Source organism: Equus quagga, chromosome 9 (genome assembly GCF_021613505.1).
Source record: "Equus quagga isolate Etosha38 chromosome 9, UCLA_HA_Equagga_1.0, whole genome shotgun sequence".
Classification (NCBI taxonomy): domain Eukaryota; kingdom Metazoa; phylum Chordata; class Mammalia; order Perissodactyla; family Equidae; genus Equus; species Equus quagga.
In genome coordinates, this window is record NC_060275.1 from 94,431,220 (window position 1) to 94,456,288 (window position 25,069).

The 25,069-nt window shown below is 40.3% G+C and overlaps 1 protein-coding gene across 3 annotated transcripts in view; it reads left to right on the forward strand.

The window, feature by feature from the left end:
* Window positions 1-25,069, forward strand: part of ADAMTS12 (ADAM metallopeptidase with thrombospondin type 1 motif 12) — a 308,773-nt gene that overhangs the window by 191,759 nt on the left and 91,945 nt on the right. For all 3 annotated transcript variants that reach the window (XM_046671863.1, XM_046671864.1, XM_046671862.1), the window contains exons 9-14: window positions 5,773-5,916; window positions 6,507-6,651; window positions 11,388-11,480; window positions 13,216-13,361; window positions 16,368-16,537; window positions 22,876-23,009. In XM_046671863.1, the coding sequence (XP_046527819.1) occupies window positions 5,773-5,916; window positions 6,507-6,651; window positions 11,388-11,480; window positions 13,216-13,361; window positions 16,368-16,537; window positions 22,876-23,009 (832 nt within the window). The remainder of the gene's footprint in view (window positions 1-5,772; window positions 5,917-6,506; window positions 6,652-11,387; window positions 11,481-13,215; window positions 13,362-16,367; window positions 16,538-22,875; window positions 23,010-25,069) is intronic.

Here is a 25,069-nt window from a genome sequence, read left to right on the forward strand (position 1 = left end):
TTTTGACATACAACAAAATTATTCTAAAATCTATGTGGAAAGGCAAAGGAACCAGAATAAGTAAAAAAAATTTGAAAATTTGAAAAACAACAGTAAATTGGGAAGAATCAGTCTACAGTATTTCAAGATTTATCATATAGCTGCAGTGATCAAGATAGTGTGGTTCTGGCAAAGGAATAGACACTTAGAACAAGGGCACAGAGCAGAGAATGTAGAAATAGTCCCAAATAAATACACCCAACTGATTTTTTGACAAACGTGCAAAAGCAATTCAATGGAGGAAAGACAATCTGTTCAACAAACAGTGCTGCGGCATTTGGACATCCATAGGCAAAAGTGAAAAAATATGCAAAGAACCTATTCCTAAGACTCAGATCACATGCGGAAATTATCTTGAAATGGAGCACAGACTTAAATGTAACCCTTAAAACTAGAAAACTTCCAGAAAATAAATAGGAGAAAATTTTCACTCTCTAGGGGGAGGCAAATCAGAGTTTCTAAACTTGACATCAAAAGCACTATCCAAAGAAGGAAACATTTACAAATTGATCAAAATCAAAATCAAAACTTTTGTTTCTTTTAAGAGGATGAAAAGACAAGCTACAGCATGAGAGGAAATGTTTGCAAACCATTTGTGGTGAGTTGAGTAGTGCCCGCCTCCGACAAATCAAAGTCCACCTGGAACCTCAGAATGTAACCTTCTTCGGAAACGGCGTCTTTGCAGATGTAATTAGTTAGGAATTTCAAGATGAAATCACCCTACATTGAGGGTGGGCCTTAAATCTAATGACTGGAGAGGGAGATTTGGACACAGAGAGATGCAAAGAGAAGACGACCGTGTACAGATGAAGGCAGAAGTTAGAGTCTCCTGCCACAAGCTGAGGAAGCCTGGAGTCAACGGAACCTAGAAGCGAGAATAGGCACAAAGACTGTCCCCTGGAGCCTTTGGAGAAGGCATGGTGCTGCTGACACCTTGTTCCAAGGCTTCCATCCTCCAGGACTGTGAGAATAAAGTTTGTTATTTTAAGGCACCGAGCTTATGGTAATTTTTATGGCAGCCCTAGGAAACTAATACCATATATCCAACAAAGGACTAATATTTAGAATATATAAAAAACTTTTAAAACTCAGTAGTAAAAACACAAACAACACACTTTGAAAATGGGCAAAAGACATGAAGAGACATTTTACCAAAAAGGATATACAAAAGGCAAATAAACACATGAAAAGATGTTCAACATCATTAGTTATCAGGGAAATGCACATTAAAACATGAGCTATCACGACACACATCGGAATGACTAAAATAAAGAACAGTGATGACATCAAATGCTGGCGAGGATGCAGAGAAACCGGATCACTCATGCACTGCTGGTGAGAATGTAACATGGCTCAAGCACACTGGAAAACAGTTTGGCAGTTTTTAAAAAACTAAACCTGTAACTGCCATAATTTCCAGCAGTTGTACTCCTGGGCCTTCATCTTGGAGAAATGAAGATTTGTGTTTACACAAAAACCTGTACATAAATATTTATAGAAACTAAATCTTTTTTTTTTTTGAGGAAGATTAGCCCTGAGCTAAGATCTGTTGCCAATCTTCCTCTTTCTTTTTTTTTTTCTTTTTCCCTCCCCGAGGCCCTAGTACATAGTTGTAGGTCATTCTAGCATGGCTTGGTGAGTGGTGTGTAGGTCCACGCCCAGGATTCAAATGGGTGAACCCTGGGCCACTGAAACGGAGCATGCAAACTTAACCACTTGGCCACGGGGCCAGCCCCTATAGAAGCTATTCATAATAGACAAAAACTGGAAGCAATCCAGGGTTTGTTTCAACCCAAACAAGGTGAATGGGTAAATAAACTGTGATGGGTACATATCGTGGACTATTAGTCAGCAATAAAAAGGAATGGACTGTTGATAGAGGCAATGACCTTGATGAATCTTCAGTTATGCTCAGTGAAAAAAGCCAGTCCCAAAAGGTTGCATACTGTATGATTCCATTTATATAGCACTATTGAAATGACAAAATTATAGAGATGGAGAACATATTAGTGGCTGCCGGGGTTTAAGGAGGAAATGCGGGAGGTAAGGAAGTGGGTGTGGCTATAAAGTGCAACACGAGGGATCCTTGTGATGATGAAATGTTCTGTGCCTTGACTGTATCAATACCAGTATCCTAGTTGTGATATTGTATTAGAGTTACCATCGAGGGAAAGTGCGTGAAGGCTACGCAGGACCTCCTTCTATTCTTCAAACTGTATCTGAATCTACAATTATCTCAAAATAAAACGTTTAATTTGAAAAAGGGGGATATTGGGCCGTGTATAGATAACCTAAATAAGACATTGTATTTTAAATGTCAAAAACAAATACAAAAAGCGTAGAGTCACTGATAAAGAGAAAGTTGAAAGACGACATCTAGGCTTGAGTTTAAATGATAGAAAAAAATGCTTTAGTAAGACACAAAACCAAAGGAGAGAGACTCAGGAGCTTCCTGAGAACCTTGACTGAAAGCAAAAAATGCTTCTGAGGTGTTCTTTCTTTCTTTAGCTGTCCAGTTCTGATTAGCTGTGGTCCAAACTGAGAAACACTGGGCAGATCAGTGAAATGACCTGTGGCAGCCCCGAAAAAGAAAAATATAACAAGCCAGTATCCCAAGAAGACACCCATGATAGTTCAATAACAAAGATGCCCCATTTTTTCTTAAGAAATTGTTTTATCCCTGATTGTGTATGATGCAAAACAGAAAGTGAAGTTAACTAACTTGTGCTATGGCCTAAGTGCCATAATTTCACTTTCCTTTTGAGAGAAAACATTTAAAAATTCCATTTACGAAGACTCTGGATTATATCAGTCATCCATACCTAAAGTATCATGCTACTCTTTTTAGACCCCTCGGTGAGTTACCAAAGATAAAGATGGAATTCCAGGAGGAAATTTTAAAACCTATCTGAGACCAAGCGTTCTTTCTATTTTTAATGTTTGGGTTTTTTTCTTTTGAGGAAGATTAGCCCTGAGCTAGCTAACATCCACTACCAATCCTCCTCTTTTTTGCTGAGGAAGACTGGCCCTGAGCTAACATCCGTGCCCATCTTCCTCTACTTTTTATGTGGGACGCCTGCCACAGCCTGGCTTTACAAGTGGTGCCGTGTCCACACCCGGGATCTGAACCTACAAACCCCAGGCCAATGAAGTGGAACGTGTGCATTTTACCACTGCGCCACTGGGCTGGCCCCATCCTTTCCTTCTAAGTAATGAAAATATCATGATACAGATGAACCTTAAAAGGCAATATCCACTCAATATTTTCCCCTCTCCTTGATTGTGGAGTATTTCATTTACAGAGCTTTGCTTATTGCATATACAAAATTGGTATTCCCCGAATGAGGTAAAAAATCTCACCTTCAAGGCCTGGCCCCATGGTTAAAGCTCCACATGCTCCACTTCAGCAGCCCAAGTTCATAGGTTCAGATCCTGGGCATGGACCTACTCCACTCACCAGCCATGCTGTGCACATACAAAAAAATAGAGGAGGATTGGCACAGATGTTAGCTCAGGGCTAATCTTCCTCAGCAAAAAAACAAAACAAAACAAAAGCTCATTTTCATACTTTCATGGTTCTTTTTCTCTGCTGGTTCCACTCCACCATAAAATGAATAATAAAAGGCAAAGAATGGATATATTCCACCAAATGATAGCCTGAAATCCAGGCAGTTACTTAACTTGCTGTTTCATGTCTATAATTTAGCAGACTCATCTAGCGGGAATTGAAGCACAAAGCGGAAGTAAAGCAGGCTAATCCCAAAACCCAGTAAGTTGTTTCAGACTGTAGGGGGCTCTTTACTCCAAACTGCTCTTCAGCTTCCATCCCACCTGCTGGAAAGTAGCTTCCTGGAAACAAGGCTTCCATCCTTTGGCCCTTTGTGGCCCTCTGTGTTCACTGACCCTCTGGTCCCATGTGACAGGAGAGCTCCACCCATTTAGATATAGGAGACGTGGTCCAGAGAGATGCTTGTTTGGCAGCACTCCTTTTCTCTCATCAAGTGGGAGCCCAAAGGGGTGATAAAGCTGGAGGGGAAAATATTTTCATGAATGAAAAACTTTAGAGGGAACAAAATGAACTCTTGGGGAAGTGGTATATTTTGAGTTTAGGTTTGAAGCCACTCAGTGTGTAGGATCCAGCCATATGGCTTGTTGTGGTGAATATCCAATGCTAGAAAAATCATTATTCATGCAGGTTTTTAAAACCATGCTTACAGCTTAGGATTTTTACTAATTACTTGGCAGGTGAACTCGAATACTTCATGAGCTGGGTGGGACTGGATTTGCAACCCCCTGGGGATGACCTGCTTGGAAGAAAGCTTTCATTAAGTCACATTCTTTGTAGGTGGGTGGTAAGAGCTTTGCAGATTAATTCTCTGGCTCCTTTGTGAGTTTTGTATTCATGTGTAATGCGATGGGAGTCTGTAAGTAAGTTGATAACATCTTAATGCATTAAAAAAATACAAGAAAATCTCTAAATCCCCCGAAGACTATTGCCTGCAAGAATTGCTAATGTTGTTCAGGAGGTTTTATTAAAGTTGGATATGAGCTTCCGTGTCAGAGGGGTTGAATTTCACTAGCAGAGTAAAAGGTCATGCTTTCATCTGTTTGGGTTTAGAAATTTGAGCCAAATTCGTAGGTTATAAGTGTCCAATAAGCAGACTCCAGTGGAGAGAGTTCTTGTGGGGATTTCACAGGGCACCTTGGGGGAGATCCTGAGGACTCGGCTTATAAATGCACTTCAGAGTCTGCTGCTTTCCAGGCCCACTCTTGCCATGGTGGGTGGTTAAGCTCCTCAGGGCCTTTCAAGCTGCTTCACTTGCTCAACCCCGGCATTGGGAGGTCAGGGAGCCGACCGAGCAGGACACGGACGAGAACGCTGAAACAGGAGCCCCAAGATCTGCAGAAAACCTAGTTTGGCCCCTAAATAGCTTGGTGACTTTTGACAAATCTCAAACTCTAAACTTCCTCATCTAGAAAAGGAAAAGAAGTTAGACACTAATAAAAACAGCAACGAAAAATTTCTGTCATTTGTGGAGCCCTTATTCTATGCCAGGCACCTTGCTACGGGCTTTTCAAACTTTATTTTCTTCGAATCTCATGCTAACACTGATGACCACTCCATTTTCTGGGAGAGGGAAACAAAGCTGAGCAACTTTCAGTAACTCACAGATTGCTAAGAGGCAGAGCTGGGATTCAAATCCAGATCATCTGTCCTCAAAAGTCCTCCTCTTAAGCACTGAACTATGAGGTCTCCCTAATGTCTCTGACATTGGAGGACTCGTAACAATGCTAGAAATCAATCCAGTCACTCAAAGCTTGCGGCCTTTGACAAAGCCTCCCATAGGCTTCCCCTTTCATGCTCTGCCTTCAGTCATGATGAAAAGGGAGAAGGAAGGTTTTGTTCTTTTGTGCTGTGGTTGCTGCAGCGGGAGAAAGAAGATAGCTGGACTCTGCTGACTCTGGACTCATAGAAAGCCAAGTGGGAGCTTGTAGCTTTCTGCCAAATAGAAGTTTTTGAATTAGCCACATGGTTCCCACGGTTGCATGTTTGAAGCAAAGGATACCTAAAATCTTCCTGTGCTTTTTAGTTCGAAATTAGCTATCCCTCTCCAACTTCAAAGTCCTTAAAAAGTTGCTCTCTGTGGGTTATTCTCACCTTGGAGAAACTAAGGTCTTCTCCCTGCTTCATGCTGCCTCCTTGATCTTCTCATGATTTGTGCCTTCCTGCAGCTTCGGCATCCAGCATGACGGGAAAGAAAATGACTGCGAGCCCATAGACAGACACCCGTTCATCATGTCCCGTCAGCTCCAGTACAATCCCACCCCGCTGACGTGGTCCAAGTGCAGCAAGGAGTACATCACCCGCTTCCTGGAGTAAGTGACGGCGCATCTCGTGACAGCCTCATGGGGGTCTCTTTGAACTGGAGGTCACTTTGAATTTTATACAGTGGACCTGAAGCCTGGAAAAGGTTCAGTTCCTCCCACAGGCACAGCATCAGGGGGACATCAGAAGGGGTGGATTTCACTTCTGCTTTCTGATCCTGAGATCCAGATGGGTTCTGCCCTCCAGCGATAGCCAGGTGAACATCCTGTACCCCCTGCTTGTTCCTGTCTCAAGGCGGCTCTTTATGATCTGAGTGTGGTAAGTCCTTGGGGACTGGCAGGAACAACCAGGATATGTCAGAAGTGGTCACTGAAAGCCCGTTGGAGGTAAGATGATGATTTTCTAATTTTACCACTGCTTGTATTTCCTGGATCACAAGTGAACTGATGGCATGGGATGTGATGTGGATTTCCGTTTAGACAATTCCCACCTTTAGCCTAGAGGGTTCTCTGTGCTATAGAAATAAAGTTGTCTTGAAGGACAACAAGTAAACTAGGGGGATAGAAGTTTCTGTTGAATGAAAGACTGAAGATGAAGGAAATCATAGGCAGCTGCTCTCATTTCTATTCACTTGTTTCAGCCGAGGCTGGGGGTTCTGTCTTGATGACATCCCCAAAAAGAAAGGCTTGAAGTCTAAGATCGTTGCCCCTGGAGTGATCTATGATGTTCACCACCAATGCCAGCTGCAGTACGGACCCAATGCTACCTTCTGCCAGGAAGTAGAGGTAAGTCTTGGGCATCTGGGTGCCTCTGGCAAGTATGTTCAGAGCTAAAATCCCCAGCATGCTGAAGGAGTGGCCAGGGAAATATTTGGAAACCCAAAGATCTAGACACAGAAATGGCAACTTTGTATTCATGGCAAAGTGTCTGTAAGGCAGAAGGCTTGAAGTTGGGGTTATTTATATTCCCTGACCCTGCCTCTGGTGTTCTATGACCTTGAGCCTGGTATTCTATTCTATTCCAATCCTTTGCAACTGGGTGGCAGTGAAGAAAATTCTATAGCGATTATCAGGAATCACAGTAATTCACACCAGCAGACTCCATAGCAACCTAAAGTTGCTCCCTTTCCTGAATTTCCCATCTAGTCGAAGAGTATTGCCAGGTCTCAAAGTAGGAATAAGATTCATCCCCACTTCATTCTTCCCCTTTATTTTCAATATCCGCGTGATAAATCTAGCCCCGACATTTAACCTCCTAAAGAGTCTGTGGCTGTCCCCTGTCTTCCTCATTCCCACTGCTACCGTCCTGATTCAGTCTCTCATCACCTCTCCTCGCTACTGTAATTACCCAGTCTCTCCCCCGTTCAAATTGTTGCTCAAGTTATTTTTACAAAAACCTCTAACCTTGACTCTACTCTGATGTTAGGGTCCCCACTGACCACAGGATAAAGTCCCACCTCCTTTCCCTGCCATTCCTTTGTGATCTGGATCTGGCCGAATTCCTCCCATTTAGTGCGAAAGTATCAGTGGTTAACACATAGACATGGACAAGCCAGTCTCATTGAACCCCTGCCAGATTCTGTGCTGTGAACTGAATAAGATGAAAAAGATGAGCGCTTAATGAGACAAAGAACTTAATGAGACAAGTTCTCTGCCCTTGAGGAGCTCCTGCTCTGATGGAAGAGGAAGACAGAAAAATTTGTATACAGTGAGATAAATACACAAAGAGACATAAAGAAAGAACTTTGAGGAAGAAGTAAACAACTGTGCTTAGACAGAACAGGCAAGACTGAACAGAGAAGATAAATTTGGTGCAAAAATCCCTCACCCATCACTTCTAAGCAGTTACCAAGTTATCCCAATTCTGCCTCTTCGATGTCTTTAAAGTCCACCTGTTCCTAGATGACTGTGGAGTCCCCTGTTTGGGCTCCTTTTGTAGAGTCTAACCGCCTCCCCTCCACTCTGGTCCATTCCCCAAACGCCAGCCAAAGTAACCTTTACAAATGGAAATCTGACCGTGTTCCCCTCTGATTAAAATGTTTCATTCCCTTACAATAAAGGTCAAATTCCCTAAAATGGCTTAAAAGGGGCTTCAGGATTCATCCTATTTCTCACTCTCTGGCCTTATCTCTTAAAATATTGTTTTAACTGTTTACTCTCTAACCTGGTATTCTGATTGTAGGTTGGATTTTATAATGATCTTCCATATCTTGGAACCTCTCCTTATATTTTTCCTGTCTTTGTATCTATGTATTTTGTTTCTTTCTTTCTTTAGCTTCCAATTCATTGGTTCTCTCTCCAGATTTGTCCGATCCTATGTATAAGCTATCTCGTGATTTTTTAATCTCATGTATTGTATTTTTTACTTACAACAGAGTCTATTTGGTTGTTTTTTAAATTTCTTTGATTTTTATGGTCTCTTTGTCCCAATTCAGACTTTCAATATGATCTTTTATTCTCCAATCATAGATGACACATTTATTTTGCATTTATGTTGTGTAATTCCAATGCCCAGGGTCTGTGTACTTCTGTTTCTCCTATTTGGAATTTCTTCTGGCTCTCATTTATTATGCATTATTTCCTTTTGTCAGTTTTTGCTTTTGTTGTGAGCTCTTGGTTAGGAAACTTCATGTCAGGCTATTTTTTAAGGCTTACATGGCTGGCACATTCTTTAGAGAGAATTTTCACTGCTATCCCTGGGTCAATTTAAAATAAATTGTTGGTTGGATGTTGTTCGACTAACTACATGAGTGGTGTGAAGGCCAGTGTACATACAAACTCTCAAGTGAGACATTACCGCTCCTTCTAGAGTTAAGGTCAAAATAGACAAGTTTCCCAGCTGTGGACTAAAAGAAAACTTTTTTTAGTTTCATTTCATTCAGGGGGTAGTCTTTTGGGGTTATGCCCTCATATGGAGTCTCCACTTGAACTTCCCACCCTACCTAGGCCCTAGGCATTGTGTCTGGTACCCAAATGACCATTAACACTAAAATCTAAGTTACCAAGTTTGCATCTCCAGATTAACATTTCTGCTACATTTTCAGTCTCTGAGGATTTCCCTTACTCTCTGGCCAACCTAGGAATGCCTTTAAACACTTAAAGTATTTTATCCATGATTTTAGATGTCTTATGGAGTTAAGGATTTTTCAGAGTATCCTGTAGTTTACTAGTAACAGACCACTCTGGCTATCTCTGGTCAATTCCTCTTTTATACTCCATGGGCATCCACACTGAACAACCCCATTCCCTGAAGATGCTGGGTTCTCCATCATCTCCAACTTTGCCTGCTCTGGTTCCTCTGGGTCTCAGCTTAAGCATCCCTTCACATCCTATTCTGTATTTTCTTTGACAAAGCCTTTATCAGAAAATATTATAGTTGCTTTTTACTTGTCTATACCCTCCCCTTCTGTGTTGTAAGCTCTCTGAGGGAATTTTTCTTCCTGACATTCAGCAGTGCCTAGCACATAGTAGGCACTCAATCGATAAGTGAATGAAGACTTTAGATCCCTGTATATTGCAGCCAAGATAACCTAATCATTTTCACTATTTAAAAAAACACCTAAAATACCAGAAAATATAGCATCATCTTTCTTTAGTATAACTTTTTTTAATCTTGAAATATTTTACAACTCAAAAGAGGTTGCAAAAATTGTACGGAGAGTTCTTGTGTACCCTTAACCCAGAGCCTCATTTTTAGAAATGAATAATGAAGTTATAAGAAAGTAAAAAAATTCTCAGGAGGTAAAAACCCTAAAAAGGGGAGTGATGAGCATGTTGAAGCTGATGTGGAAATAACCAAAGAGCTTTGATTTTAACATCCACATGGCAACAGACAATGATATGTTCACTTGAGCAGGGCGGAGAGTTAGAACTGAGAGCTGTACATGAAGCTGGGAGCCTTGAAGAGCTATGCCTCAGTGAAGGGTGGACTAGAAGAAATCCGCCATCAACTGAGGGAGATGACGGAGAAGCATCTTTGATCTCAGCCTGGGTTTTGAGGGGGTTGGGTGCTGGTGGATAACTTTCTCACTTGAAAATTCTCTACCACAGGCCAGCCTTGTGCCAATTTAGAGTTCAGATTTATATTCTTGTGTGGTTTGAGAACCTCCACGCCAAAAAATAAAAATATTTCTGACCTGATAATGCTATGGGATTCCTGGTAGAAACAAAGGTTAAGAAACTGCCCTGGAGGAACCAACACTCAGCTAAGCATTCGCAAAACTCCAATAGATGAAGCTCTGTTCAGATGAGTCCACAATTCAGCCCCTAATTCAAAACTTAAAATAATCTATCTTCAGCCAAGTGAGAGGGACAATAAACACTCAAGGACTTTAGATAGTTGAATTTTTAAGGTAGGGATAATAAGGTAAATGTGTAAAAGAATTGTATGTGAGAAAAGGAAAAAAACACTATATTTGTAAGGTAGATATGAAGACAGTTACAGCCACTACAAATTAAAAATGTGGGCTGTGACTTTTAAGTTCAGTGGATGGGTTACGCAGCAGACTTGACACAGCTGAAGAAAAAAATCTATCAACTGGAATTAAGAATTGAGCAAATTACTTCTCATGCCACCTGAGTGTTTCTCAGAGTTGCTACATGAAGGAGAGGCTACCCTTTGGCTGATAGAAATTGAGACGTTTTCAGTTTTCATATACCAGAAAATTGAGAGCTCAAAACTATGAAAGTGAAGTTGAAACATGAAGGACAGAATAGGAAGACTCATCAACAACAAATATAAGTTCCAGGAGAGAACAGCGATTGTTAGGGAGAAGCAAAATTTAGGAAGATAAAGATTGAGAATGTTCTAAAATTGTTAAAAACGTATGAAATCTTATGATGAAAAAAACCCATTTACTCCAGAGTACAATAAGTGGATAGAACGATGAACAGTGGGTGGATAGAAGAAAGACTAAAAGGTGGATGGAACAGGCTGAGCCATTTCAGATGACAGATAAGAATGTTTTCAACCTTCTCTTGTTCTTCCTACAGGAGGAGAAATGAGAGGGAATATCCAGTTCACTCTCTGGCAGATAAAACAAGCTGGCTATCTTGAGTAATAAGTAAATAAGCTGAGGCTTTCTGGATGGAATAGTTTCCATTTCATTCAGTGAGCAGGCTCAAGTTATAACCACCCCAGCTGTTTGTAATCAGATTCCTTCCATCCATGCTTTGGACTGGCCTTTGATGGCTAATGTCACCAGCTACCCTGGCTAAGGGCAACGATATTCCGCCACACATATAGAAATTACAGTCTCAACTCTCAGGAAATGTATTTTATCTCCCATTTTCTTACTGCCTGGTATGGTGTGGAGACCACTGTTTATGAATGATGACAAAGCCCAAATTAAGTTTGAGCCGAGAGTTCTTGCATGGTTACTTTCTATCACTCATTCACTAACAACAGCAGCATTTACTGTGGGTGTGTGGTTGAGTGTGTGTATATTTTACCATCACTGTAGAAATGCTTTTGTGTAAGTTTTGGAAATACAAAAAAGTACAATCTCACATTTATTTTCCAGAATGTTTGCCAGACACTGTGGTGCTCAGTGAAAGGCTTTTGTCGCTCCAAGCTGGACGCTGCTGCAGATGGGACGCGATGTGGTGAGAAGAAGGTGATGTCATCTGAGGAAGCAAGGTGGGAGGGTGGTGGGCATAGAACCCTTGGGAAAAGTTGGGGAGAAGGCCCTGGAGAGCAGCTGTCTCTGGGGGGACGGAGATCACACAGTCAGACCAGCCAGAGGAAAGGATTTCGCTTCCACCATTCCTTTGGAGCCTTTACTGGAAACAAGCAGTTAAGGAGAAAGGGATGAGGCCCAGTTCCACATTTCACTTGCAAAACATCTGTCTCATCTTTCCCTGATGAATTGCTATGGAGTTTGTGGTCAGTAACATCTTCTGAGTTTATTATCAACCTTCATTTTGACGTTTTTCTCCTCCGTATTAAAGATTGGAAAGGACAAGCCGGTGGCTTCTTCTTTCCAAAGATGCAGATTGCGGCCACTTGTTGTCTTCTTTCTCTTTATCTGACCTGACTGCATTTGTAGAAGTTCTGTGCACTTTGCTAAGCAGGAAGACCAGACACCAGGAACTCAGAGATGTTAGGTATCCCCCAGACTGCCTGAGAACAGGGTGATATGTGCTGCTCAACAAAACCAAATGGGTTTGTGGTGGGCCAAGGATTTAGGCATTTAGAAGGTATCTTTATGCAGCTTGAGTGGGGCGTAATCCATTGCTGAGATTATAGAACTTGATCATAATACACAGAGACCGGAAATAATGAGGAAAAGGAGGCCAGCAGACAAAACATGCCCAATTTCTCCAGGAAACATAGCCGTTTATAGCAACCAAGTTGCATTTTCTTTTGTTTTCCTTTCTGTCTGTTCACCCTCATAAACTGAGAGTTGTTGAAGGATTGCCTTGAAGAGGGAGAGAGTGGATTTTTTTCTGAGTCACTTGAAAGGGCAGAACTGGGTAAAGTTTACAGGAAAACAGAAATTTTTCCTGATATTAGAAAGAACTTCAACTTCCTAACTAGTGTTTTTTGGCAGTGAGTGGTCTTTTTACAAGAGGATGAGTTATCTGGTGCAGACATTAAATACCCGCAGAGGCCATAAAGAAGTGTTATCACAGTGCCAGGCTGCAAGATGTTTGTCATGGTTTACAACAAGATAAGGAGCTAGGGGCCAGCCTCGTGGCCAAGTGGCTAAGTTCGCGTGCTCCGCTTCAGCGGCCCAGAGTTTCACCATTTCAGATCCTGGGTGCAGACCTAGTGCTGGTCACCAAGCCATGCTGAGGTGGCACCCCACATGGCAGAGCCAGAAGGATCTACAGCTAGAATATACAACTGTGTACTGGGGGCTTTGGGGAGAAGAAGAAAGAGGAAAAAAAAGAAGGTTGGCAACAGATGTTAGCGCAGGTGTCAATCTTTAAAAAAAAAAAAGATGATGAACTTGCACCAGAAAGTAAATCGATTATGTTACTAAACAACTATGTTGCTGAGCACACTAAACTGACATGCTTTTCATAGCGAGACTTTCTCAGTGAAGGACGTGGTGTGTTGATTTACATTCTAGCATGTGATCCACCAACCACACTTTAAGTCACGTTCCTGCATTGGCTACAACTAGATACCGTAAAGTTCGCTTCGATTCCTGAAATTCTCTGATTCTAAAACCCAAGACTCCTGGAAGAAATTCTTTTATGAGCTCTTCTTTGTTCTACGTGTGATATGTGACTGTAGGAGCCAGCTTGCTCAGGGAGAATTGGGTTTAGACTTCTAGGATTCTTGGCTCAGCATGCTATGGGAACCTTCCTGACACACACGTCTCCTGCCTCTTCCCTTTCCAGTGGTGTATGGCTGGCAAGTGTATCACAGTGGGGAAGAAACCAGAGAGCATCCCCGGAGGCTGGGGCCGCTGGTCACCCTGGTCCCACTGTTCCAGGACCTGTGGGGCCGGAGCCCAGAGTGCCGAGAGGCTCTGCAACAGTCCTGAGTAAGTCCAGCCAAATGTGGTTCCTTTCCTTCCACAAGCGCTGGGAGCCCAGTCTTGGATAGCATGACATCAGAGGCCCCAAGCCTGCCGAGGGAAATTAAGCGGGTTCCCAAAGACAGAAGGGAACCCAAAGATTCATGGAGGACTAAAAAACAGTAGTTCTGTTTTGTTTTCTTTCATTTTGGCTAGCATGGATTCTTACTGGAACTTGGATAGGTAAGCAAATTCCATCATTTGGAGAAATAAGCAAATTTCTTTGAACAGTACAATCTGTGTGAAAGCCCCTAGGAGACTGAACGTTAAATCCTTCTAGATAACCCTACTCTAGAGTGAGAGATTAGTTATACCCAATCTTGCTGATAAGTTATCGCTTTCTTTCAGTCATAATGAATGTAAGATTTTATAAAAATATTTTTCTTCCCTTAGGTAACTAATAAAATAGCTAGGCACATTTTTCAAGGGTAATTATTTTTAATGTTTTAGATAAGGCTTTTGTAAACCTTAGAGTTCCATATTAGCCTGTTAAGAATTTGATAGACATTATTTTACAAATGGCTTTCAATTGTTTAGTCAAATTTTTTAATTTTTTCATATATTAAATTTGTATAATGATATTATATATGAGTTAAATTTAAATTCCCTTGCTTTCCAAATATATATTACATTCTTAGTTTCATCATTTCCTGGTATACTAGTTCCTAAGTACAATTTTTAAAAAGTGTACATATGATGCCTCCTTTATGTGGAAAATGCATTAAGTTTCTTTTACCTAACTTACATTAGTCTGCATTGCAGTGTGAAAGTCACATTCTTTTAAAAGGCAAGTGATAAACATGATTGCAATTTTCTCAGTATCTCAGTTCCAAATCTTACATCTCCTTTTTATTAATAAATATATTTATTACTATATGTATATGTGCATGTATATATATACTATATATAATAAATTTCTTCTGTGGTTCAATACATTAATATCTATAAAGAGTTTAACACAATACCTACTTCATAAAATTGTCGGTAAATGGTAGTTGTTGTCATAGTTATTATATTTTATCATTTACTACACATATAAGTATACAGCTGGGGAATTTGGACAAAATTGTTTTTAAATCTTACCCTTTGATAAAAGTTCCTTTTGTTTAAATATTAGGTTTCTGTGATTTCAAAAATTTAAAACCAAGAATTTCTTATACTTTATTTTTACGGAAAATCTTTATTTTATAGTTTACGTCAATGTGATCAGAAAAGTGATTTCCATTTTAGAGATTGAGTAATGTAGGTGATTTGCTCTGGGGCCTATTTTCAATGCTGTGTATCAGCCACCACCCATCCATAGCCTTCTCAGGAGGATGGTCAGTGACTTGTGGTTATCAGAAAAGGGCCATCCTTATTGAGGAACTGAAGAATGATTCTCTAACTTGGCTTCAGGCGGAAAACAGTCTAACTCCCATCTCAGGGGCCACAATTTGTCATAGAGTCTCCTCAGGTAGTGACCATGTCTGATCTCAGTAGCTGGTTTTCTTAAGTTTGTTGAGAACAATGCCAATGGAAACACAATGACAGATTCAGGTCATTGCATGATCAACTGACCTTCAGACTGTATCCTTGATGTTGGTCAGCTCTCTAGTGAGAACCCAGCAGCGCTTGGCTCACAAAAGCCTCTCAGAAATAATAAAAATCAGAGTGGAAATAAATGAAATAGAGACTAAAATGACAATAGAAAAGATCAATGAAACTAAGAGCTGGTTCTTTGAAAAGATAAAGAAAATTGCAAAACTTTTGGTAGAGTCACTAATAAAAAAAAAGAGAGAAGCCTCAACTAAATAAAATTAGAAATGAAAGAGGAGAAATTACAATGGATAGCACAGAAATACAAAGGATTATAAGAGAATACGATGAAAAGCTATATGCTAACAAATTAGATAACCTAGGAGAAATGAATAAATTCTTAGACTCATACAACCTTCCAGAAGTGAATCAAGAAGAAATACAGAATCTGAATAGACTGATCACCAGTGAGAAGATTGAAATAGTAATCAAGTATCTTCCAAAAAACAAAAGCCCAGGACCAGACAGTTTCTCTGGTGAATTCTACCAAACATTCAAAGATTTAATACCTGTCCTTCTCAAACTCTTCCAAAAAATTGAAGAGAAGATGACACTTCCTAACTCATTTTATGAGGCCAACATAACCCTGATACCAAAATCAGAAAAGGACAACACACAAAAAAGAAAATTACAGGTCAATGTCATTGATGGACATAGATGCAAAAATCCTCAACAAAATGTTAGCAAATCGAATACAACAACACATTAAAAGGATCATACTCCGCAATCAAGTGGGATTTATTTCAGGGACAAAAGGTGTGCATGTATCTTTTCAAATTAGTGTCTTTGTATTCTTCGGATATATACCCAGAAGTGTAATTTCTGGGTCATATGGTAGTTCTATTTTTAATTTTTTGAGGAACTTTCATACTATTTTCCTTAGTGGCTGCATCAATTTACATTTTTACCAACAGTGCAGGAGGGTTTCCTTTTTTCCGCATCCTCTCCGGCACTTATTATTTTTTGTCTTTTTGATAACAGCCATTCTGACAGGTGTGAGGTGGTATTTCATTGTGGTTTTGATTTGCATTTCCTTGATAATTAGCCATGTTGAGCATCTTTTGATGTGTCTCTTGGCCATCTGTATGTCGTCTTTGGAAAAATGTCTATTCAGGTCCTCTGCCCATTTTTTAATTGGATTGTCTGTTTTTCTGATGTTGAGTTCTCTGAGTTCTTTATGTATTTTGGATATTAACCCTTTATCTGATGTATCATTTGCAAATATCTTCTCCCATTCAGGAAGTTGCCTTTTCCTTTTATTGGTGGTTTCCTTCACTGTGCAAAAGCTTTATAGTTTGATATAGTCCATTTGTTTATTTTTTGCTTTGTTGCCCTTGCCTGAGGAAATTGTTAGCCTTTAAGGAAACAGCAAGAACAGCTTGTGTGTTTCATCTGTAGACCAAAGTTTGGAGGGAAGTACTGCACTGGAGAGAGAAAACGCTATCGCTTGTGCAACGTCCACCCGTGTCGCCCAGATACACCGACGTTTCGGCAGCTGCAGTGCAGCGAGTTTGACACCGTTCCCTACAAAAATGCATTCTACCACTGGTTTCCAGTTTTTAGTTCGGGTAAGGAGCTATAACAGTATATTCCAGATCTAGGGCCATAGCCATTGTCAGAAAGCATTTATTATGGCAGGGACCTGTGATATCCTGCAAAGTTCAACAAAAAGAGAATTATACCATCAGGAGTTTTATATTTTAGAAGGTGGAAACACTGACCTGGTTAAGTTGATCGGTAAATGTTAAAGGCTGAATATGTCCAAGTCTATGCTGAGCTCTGTGGGAGGTAAAAGAGAAGTTTATCAAACATGGCAGCTCACTTCGAAACAGCTAAGATGCAACTATGATAACAGGGCATGTAAGAATTTAACATCTAATTACTGATGAAAGTGCTTGTTGATGAGCATGTGAAACTGACTGTAATTTTGGCAGAAATTCAGAAAAGAAGGTCATTGCGGGTTTGGAATAATTTCAAAGAAGCCTTCCAAGGAAACAGTTGATGATTCTTAAGCATGAGTAGTCTTTCTAATGGAAAACAGAAAAGAAAAGGCATTCCAAAATAGAGCCAGTCATTCCAAGTGGGAGGAGAAAAGCACAAGGGAAGATGGTAGGAATGCCTTCATCAGAATTGCAGGTGGGCCAGCCCAGTGGTGTAGTGGTTAAGTTCACATGCTCTGCTTCTGTGGCCCAGGGTTCATGGTTCAGATCCTGGGTGCAGACCTACACATCGCTGATCAAGCCATGCTGTGGCAGTGTCCCACATACAAAATAGAGGAAGATTGGCACAGATGGTAGCTCAGCAACAATCTTCCTCAAGCAAAAAGAGGAAGGTTGGCAACAGATGTTAGCTCAGGGCCAAGCTTTCCTCAAAAGAAAAAGAAATGCATGAGAGACAGCTCTGGGCCATAAATCAACATTGCATGTATACCAGGCAGTATAAGAAGGGTAAAAAGTAAAAGGAAGCATGTGAAGGATGCGCATTAGGGGATGGGAACATAACTGAGTTGGAGAATGTAACAGCAGCCTTGGCAATACTGCCCCTGAATCAGGACCAGTTATACGTTCTCTTCTGAAAATGACGTAGAATCATTAATCATTAGCTATAAATTGACATAAAAAAAATCTGTGCTATTGTTGCTATTTGAGTGGAGAATGAAACAGAAAAGATTTTCCTGAGCTAAGGAGATTTGAGACAAGGTAGTAAAAAATAACCAACCAAATTTTTCTTGATTTTTAAGTTTCTGAAATTCCAATGTGATAGGACATAAGAGGGATCGTAGATGTCGGCCAGTGAATGAAAATTACATGCTTGAACTGTTAGAAAAATGATATAATCTATTGCTTTTGAAAGAAAGACCCTATAGTGCTTTGTCCACTTTGGTCCCCAGAATACCCTGATGGCTATTGGTTGTCATGGGCAACGTCGCCTCCTTGCCCCCCATTGTTTAGCATCATTCATGCTCTAAGAGAGTGAGTCATTTGATTATCGGTGCAATTTAACTTTCTGAGCCTGGCATTTGAATATAGGAAAACTCATGTATGTACTCATGTGGAGTCCAAAAAAAAACTAATGATGAAATTACATCCAGTTGGTACTATCTATATCTATATTCTGGACATTCATTATTTTGTTGAAACCATCTGGGTCAGTGGTTCTATGGACTCTAAATGAATAGCCTTCTAGAACTAAGGTAGCATAGCTGCCCCAGTGGTATGACAGGTGCTTAGTTTGGGGATCCCTTGACCAGATGTAGGGTTGGACTCAAGTGCGAACTCTGATGGCTTGAGTAGCTGGACTTGGAATAAAAAGATTTGGTTCAGCTTGGATTTTCATTTATTTATGAGCATTTATCACATGCCTACTTTCTGCCTGGCATAGCAATAGATACTATAGAAATGAGAGTTATAGAAGTAGACAGAAAGTTGATATCCGGGACAGAGACTCTCGGATACTCATGATGACCATTGACAACTAAGACCATCCGTTGCCTCTCCTGCCTCCTTCTGCAGAGCCCTGTCTCATAGGTCAACCTAATGACATACCCAGAGCACCATGAAAACATTGGCCAGTGGAGAGAACAGGGAAGCAGGACTTTGTAAGGTTCAGTCTCATAAAATGCTTAAATAGCCCCAGACCTTCAATTTACAATAGCTGCTTTCAAAAACAGAGTTCTTTCTGGCCTTGGGCACACCTATAGATCATAGGTATGTAAGCTCTTGGAGAGGCACAGTGGTGGGTCTGTGCTGTTGTTGTTGCCACAAAGATTATTTACTAGATATTCCTAAGACTCCATAGACCACTGTGTATACTCAACACTTATATTCAACAGACCTTTGTGTTTCTTACATGCAGTCTACTTCAGTTAGCTTGTCTAACCTTGAAGTATGTGCCAGTTCTATACTACAGAGGCAAGATGGAGAGAAGTCTTGAAATTAGGGCCTCTCTTCATGGAGATGTGTCATGATTATCACCGGAGAAAGGAGACCTTTCCAGCTTTCTTGTTTGAGAGCCAAGACATTATTTTAGAAGGGAATATATATTTCTTATAAAAAAATGCAAGTGTGCATAATAGAATGAAATAAAATAAATTCTTCTTATCCCACCACACTTAACTTGTTCCTCAGAGGCAACCATTGTTAATAGGTTTTCATTTGCACACAAATGGAGTCATACTTTGCCAAATCTACAACTTTCTTGACTCACTGAGTAGAAGATCATGGCATTAGGGCTTACCTCATTCCTTTCAGTTACTATACAGCCTTGCATTATGTAAATGCAATTTAATTGACTTGTCCATTTCTCTCTCGATAAATATTTAATTGCTGCCATGAACATCCTTGACTTCTGTCACTGAGGTCAGTGTTCATTTTTGCGACTCACTGAGTTGATGATCTTTCAAGAACAAAATGATCTCTTTGCCACTTGGTCCAAAAGTTTCTCCCTAACAGTGTTGATTGCTCTCATGTCTGTTAATTAGTAAACAGAGGTTAAGAGCCTTTTCTGGGTGTAATGTTCTGCTAGTATTCATTGGGAAAGGTTAATGGTACTAACTACCACATTAAACAACCACTCTATGTCAGACACCTCATCAGAAGTTTTAATATTTTGTCCTCTAACAGTCTCCTCTGTGCAGGCCAGAGACCGAGAAGGCTTTGGGCAAGATATAAGAGTCAGGGCTGGGATTTGCATCCCTGTGGCTCTAACTGCAAAGCTTGTGTGAAGGAGAGTCCCCCAGGCTGTCCTTATTTCCACCTCTACCACGCTTTTGAGTCCCCACCAGCGCGTGTCATGACTCCTCCCTCTCGCACTATCTGGCCGGTAGTAGCTGATCAATGCACAAATGAGTTGAGTGCCCTTGAGGTCACTGCAGTTTGTTTGAGGAGCTTGTGAAACCCATAGTCTTGGAACTGTAGGGCTGAGAGGACCTCGGTAGTCATTGTATGAGTGGAACGTCTTTGAACCTGGTCCACGGTCAGAGTAAAGGACAGTCAGGGAGCCTACTATTGGCCTAGCAGGGTCTAGAATTCTTTAGGCTAAACTGACAAGACAGCAGTTGTTTAGAATAGAGTAAAACAAAGTATGAATTGAGTACAGAATTGATTAGAAATGGCGTAATGGTGTATGTAATCTGAAGAAGAGGGTATTTCAGGAAAGATTTGTGTGGAGGGGGTGCATAAAGAGAATTGAGCCAGCACTACAAAATACGTGTCTTCTGCCTACTGTGTGAGAAGACTGAACCGTAGAAGCACAGCGTATGGGGGCAACTGCAAGGACCTTTAGAATTCGTGGAGTTTGTGATAAGGAGGTGAAAACAACAGCCATAACGACTACCATTTGTAAGCACTTCGTGTATACCAGGCACCATGCTGAGTGCTGACATTCGATCTCTGTCTTAATCCTCACAATTACCCTGCAAGGTGAGTATTATTATCCCCATTTTTCAGATGAGGAGATTGAGTCAAAAAAGTTAAGTAACTTTCTCAAGGTAATATTAAATTTTCATCACCTAAAACTTTTACATCTGCTTTCTGCAGAAGTAAGTGCCTCCAGAGGCTGGTGATTCTCACCGTATTTGTGTCCCATGAGAGAATATTAAATCAGAGTCCGGTTGGTATTCTATCACGTTTGCTCCTCAGATATGATCCACAAATAAATACGTTGCCTAATAACGTGAGTGGTTACTTTAAAGATCTCATCAAAGACACTTGGTTTTTATTAAAGAAAATTCTGTGCCTGTTGATTATGGGTTAGTAGTGTGGGCTCTAAGCTAAATTACCAAGTTTGGCTCTGCCACTCACACTATGAGATCTTGGGAAACTTAATCTTCTATGCCTAAATTTTCTCATCTATTAAATGGGGATAATGAAAGAACTAACATCATAGAGTGCTTGTGATTGTTAAAATGAGATAAGATAACCACTGCAGAACACAACAAGATCTGGGAAATAATGTTCGAAAAGTATGTTGGCTGTTATTTTAACAAACAAAATTCCTTTTAACGCACTATATAAACAAGACTAGCAAAAGTCTCTGGCTAATTTTATCCTTTAGGGAGTGAGTCAAACAGCACAAGCCCAGAGGGAGTAAAACTAAGGCAAACATTGGAACTTCACCATTCTGGAATCCAATGCAATGCTTGCCGTTGGATGGGGCTTTACTTGCTAAGAGGACCCAGTTATGCAACCCTGAGAGTTTGTGCCTTCTTAAATTTTACACCCTACACCTCTAGACCCAGTCCTTCCCCACAGGCTGGAACAGATAATTACTTTAGAAAATCTCCGGAATTCTTCAGGGCTGCTTTTCCTTTTTCTTTATGTGTCCAAATACAAAATCCCAAATCCAAATTCTGAAGCTCAAATCAAAGTCTTATTTAAAAGTGTTTCCCCTGCCTCCATCCTTCTCCTTGATTGCCCAATGTTTCATGAAATGATTCCCTGGAGTCAGCACACCTGGGTGGATGTTCTCGTCAATGGGAGAGCAGAATTGCTCCCAGGTGGCTCCTTCTAAGTACCTCTATTCCAGTTCAGGCAGTGACAGAGCTAATCATGCCGCCAGCGATGAAGATTTACAACAATCCAAATGGTACCTTGTCCCCAGAGTCTTCTGGCCCTTTTCCAATGGCACTGTGTGCAGTGATCTCCCCAACTCATCTTGACTTTGTTCATTTTCTCAGACAGCTTATCCCCTGCACCTTATATCAAATACGTTAGTCTTCTTTATTTGCTTTACTTTTCTCCTTTAAGATTTGAACAGGTGCTTTTGACCTCTGTCTCAAGTTCGTCCAGAGTTTCAGTGTTTGGAGATTTTAGTTATATTAGTGTTTTTTAGTTCTTAGTTATATTTGTGTGTTTTACATTTTTATTTCCTTACCACATGGATCATTGCATCCTTGGGCAGCCATAGGTAGAGTTGTGCACTCTGCCTTTGCTTTTGGTGTCCATCCACATGCAGATGGGTCCATGGCAAATGGCCTCATGGCTGGTCTCATTGAACCCTCATTGGTCACATCACCGAGAAACTAATAGCCCTTCTCCAATAAACAGGCCCAGAAGAGATCCCAAAAGGACTTTTCTGAAAACAGTGCTCTCAAGTTTTTCACTTAAAGAAAACAACATATAACATTCAAAAGAAAATTACTATTTGAATTCCTATTATCTGTATTACTTATTAAAATTTTTAAGGCAATTTGTGTCTTAAAAGTTACCTATCTTTCTGGGTTACACTAAGTACCTATGTACCTATGTGCTATCTTCATTTACAAGGGAATGGAAAATTGAACCTTAAAATGGATTCAAAGTAGGACCCAGCATGATAGGATGGGCCGCTATGATAAGCAGGTTGGCTCCAGCTTTGGCAAAAACGTAGATCCTTTGTTTGTGGTTGTACATCTGTGTCCAAGGGCTTTTTGAACTTGAGGAGAATAAAGGAGAATATTTGTTGGGGGTGGGGTTATGGTAGTGGCGGTGGTGTTAGTAGTGTTCTGGTCCCATAGGAGGGGCCCACCTCTCTCCTGGAGGTCTACTTACTTTGCTGCATGCAATGGGCAGGTGTCATGCTTGCCTTCAGTCCTGCATCACTGGTTGCCATTACTTATTTTCTAGGTTAACCCCAGATGTTCAGTGCCATATGTTTAGAAGCACAATTCAGTGTTGGATTGAAAGTTCTCACCATTTGTAACAAAAGGCATAGCATTTCAAAGCAACCTCCCCAATTTAGTTTGTTGTAAAACTATTTAACTGAGAAAAGAGAAAAGCCTGAGTTTCAGCATGTGTCACAGAAAGGTAAAAGATGGGAATCACCCAATTAAATGACACTTAAGGGGTCATACATACAAAAGAATACTGGGGGACGGGTGCTGAGCTAAAAAGCTAACTTGCAAGGATTTCTCTCTTTTTCACTTCAGCACATCCTTGTGAGCTCTACTGCCGACCCATAGATGGCCAGTTTTCCGAGAAAATGCTGGATGCTGTCATTGATGGTACCCCTTGCTTTGAAGGTGGCAACAGCAGAAATGTCTGTATTAATGGCATATGTAAGGTATTGGGTATGTTTCCTTAATCTACAACCTTATAAAATCATGACTTTCATTAATGCAGCAAGTCAGATGTTTTAACCTTTGCTTTCATATGTGGTCTGGGCTTTATATATGGCCTGTGAGCAAGACTTCTCAGTGTTCACCAAAGTCACAGTTTTGAACTGAATCGTTTTTCCCCCTGCTGTAGTCTTTATTCCTCGATCGGTTGATGAGCTCTGTGATATTATTTTAGGCACGGAGTGGGGTCAAATTGAAGAAGAACCAAATAAAAGGAGGAATTATTAGGAAAGGACAACCCAGATTATTTCAGTGGTGTTAAATTATTCATTAGTTACCTGCCAACAGAGTAGTTAAATTTGAGCAAAAACTGAAATTAATGATAGTTTGTATAGTGTTTTTCACAAGGAATTTTTACACTTAATTCTCCGTTGATTCCCAGCATGACCTTAGGAAGGGAACGGCATGACAGGTAGTTGTAAACCAGGTCTTCTGATTTCTATTTAACTTTTCCACACTGACTCCATTGATCAATTCTGCCTTTATGTAAATTACTTAGGCCTGATTTGTTAATGCTTTTATGTGTAAACCATTGAAGACATCCTTCCCATTGCTTGCAGTCTATTTTGCAAGGAACTGATGAACACGGTTTGTGATCCAACACCCAAGCAGAAATCTCAGTTTAAAGAGAAGGTGTTTTAATCAGTGAAAGAAAAACTGTATAGAAACTATATAATTAATTATTAGTAAACTATGAGTAAAGCATGATTGTTTAGCACTCTGGCTATAGAATATGAACGCAATAACATTATTTACTAGCTGTATAATCCTGTACATCTTTGTAAGATTCAGTTTTCTTTTATAAAATTGGGATATTAGTGTATCTTTCTAGGTGCGGTTGTCAAAAAGATTAAATAAGGTCGCATATGTTAAGCTCTTAACGGAGCCCCTGGCACACACAAACTCTTAATAAGTTTTATTTGTTTTTGCAAATATTTATCATAATTTCTTTTCCACTGGACCAAATTGCCCCTGTGAAAAGTTCCTGCCCATAAATGTTCAGCGTCCTGGGAACGTGCATGTGTTACCTTGAAGTTGCCTGTTGATTTATTCCAGCAGTGACCACAGCACAGGAGGCAGCGTGATGATTCCCAGGAATGAATGAGCTAACAGCAAACCATAATCAGACGCTAAATTTGAAAGAGCTCAGGCAAAATTCTCTTTTGCACTCACTAATTACCCTTGTAACTACAAAGAACCAAAAATAATTAATATATTTTAGGTTAGATCAGTTCCCCAGAGTGGGAAAAGTTAATTCAGGCCCACAGAGCCATATTGCTGTCGAAAGTGGTCGTTCTCAGGCCTGGCTGCCTGTTAGAATCACCTGGAGAGCTTTTAAAAACTACAGACTGATGTATGGGCTGTGTCTCAAACCTATTAATTCAGAATCTCTGGGATTTGGGCTCTGGGCATTGATGTTTATAAAACTCCCCAGGCGATTGCCATATGCAGCTAGAACTGAGAACTTCAGTCACTGAGAAATGAATGTGGTGCTAAAATTATCTTTTAGACCCGGACACCTTTGCATCCATAGAGAAAGAAGCTCTAGCTTGTGATGGAAAACACAAGTATTTTGAACAAAACATTAGGGGTCTTGGGTGCCTCTTGAAACCAATTAAATCAACTTCATAGAATAAACCATATTCTCTCAGCATGCCTTCCTCTTTCTGGAAACTAGTTAAGATCTTTTAGAAGATGTAATTGCCCACTTTCCATCTATACTACGCTGAGCTAAGATGGTAAGCGGACAAAAGTTGTGTCAAATCAAATTTACCTTAATAGCCTAAATACGATTTATCTTCCAAAGATTAAAGTTGCAATTATTTTCAACTTTGTTAGCCTTCTTATTCATTGACTACAGTTTTTCTGAAGTTAAATGACCAGTGTATTGAAATAAAAAGAAAAAAAATGTATACAGTTTTCGTCTAATCCATTCTTTGTGGATATGAAAATATGTTTGCTTATATTCATATAAGTATTCATTGTATTTGCTTATGTTCATATA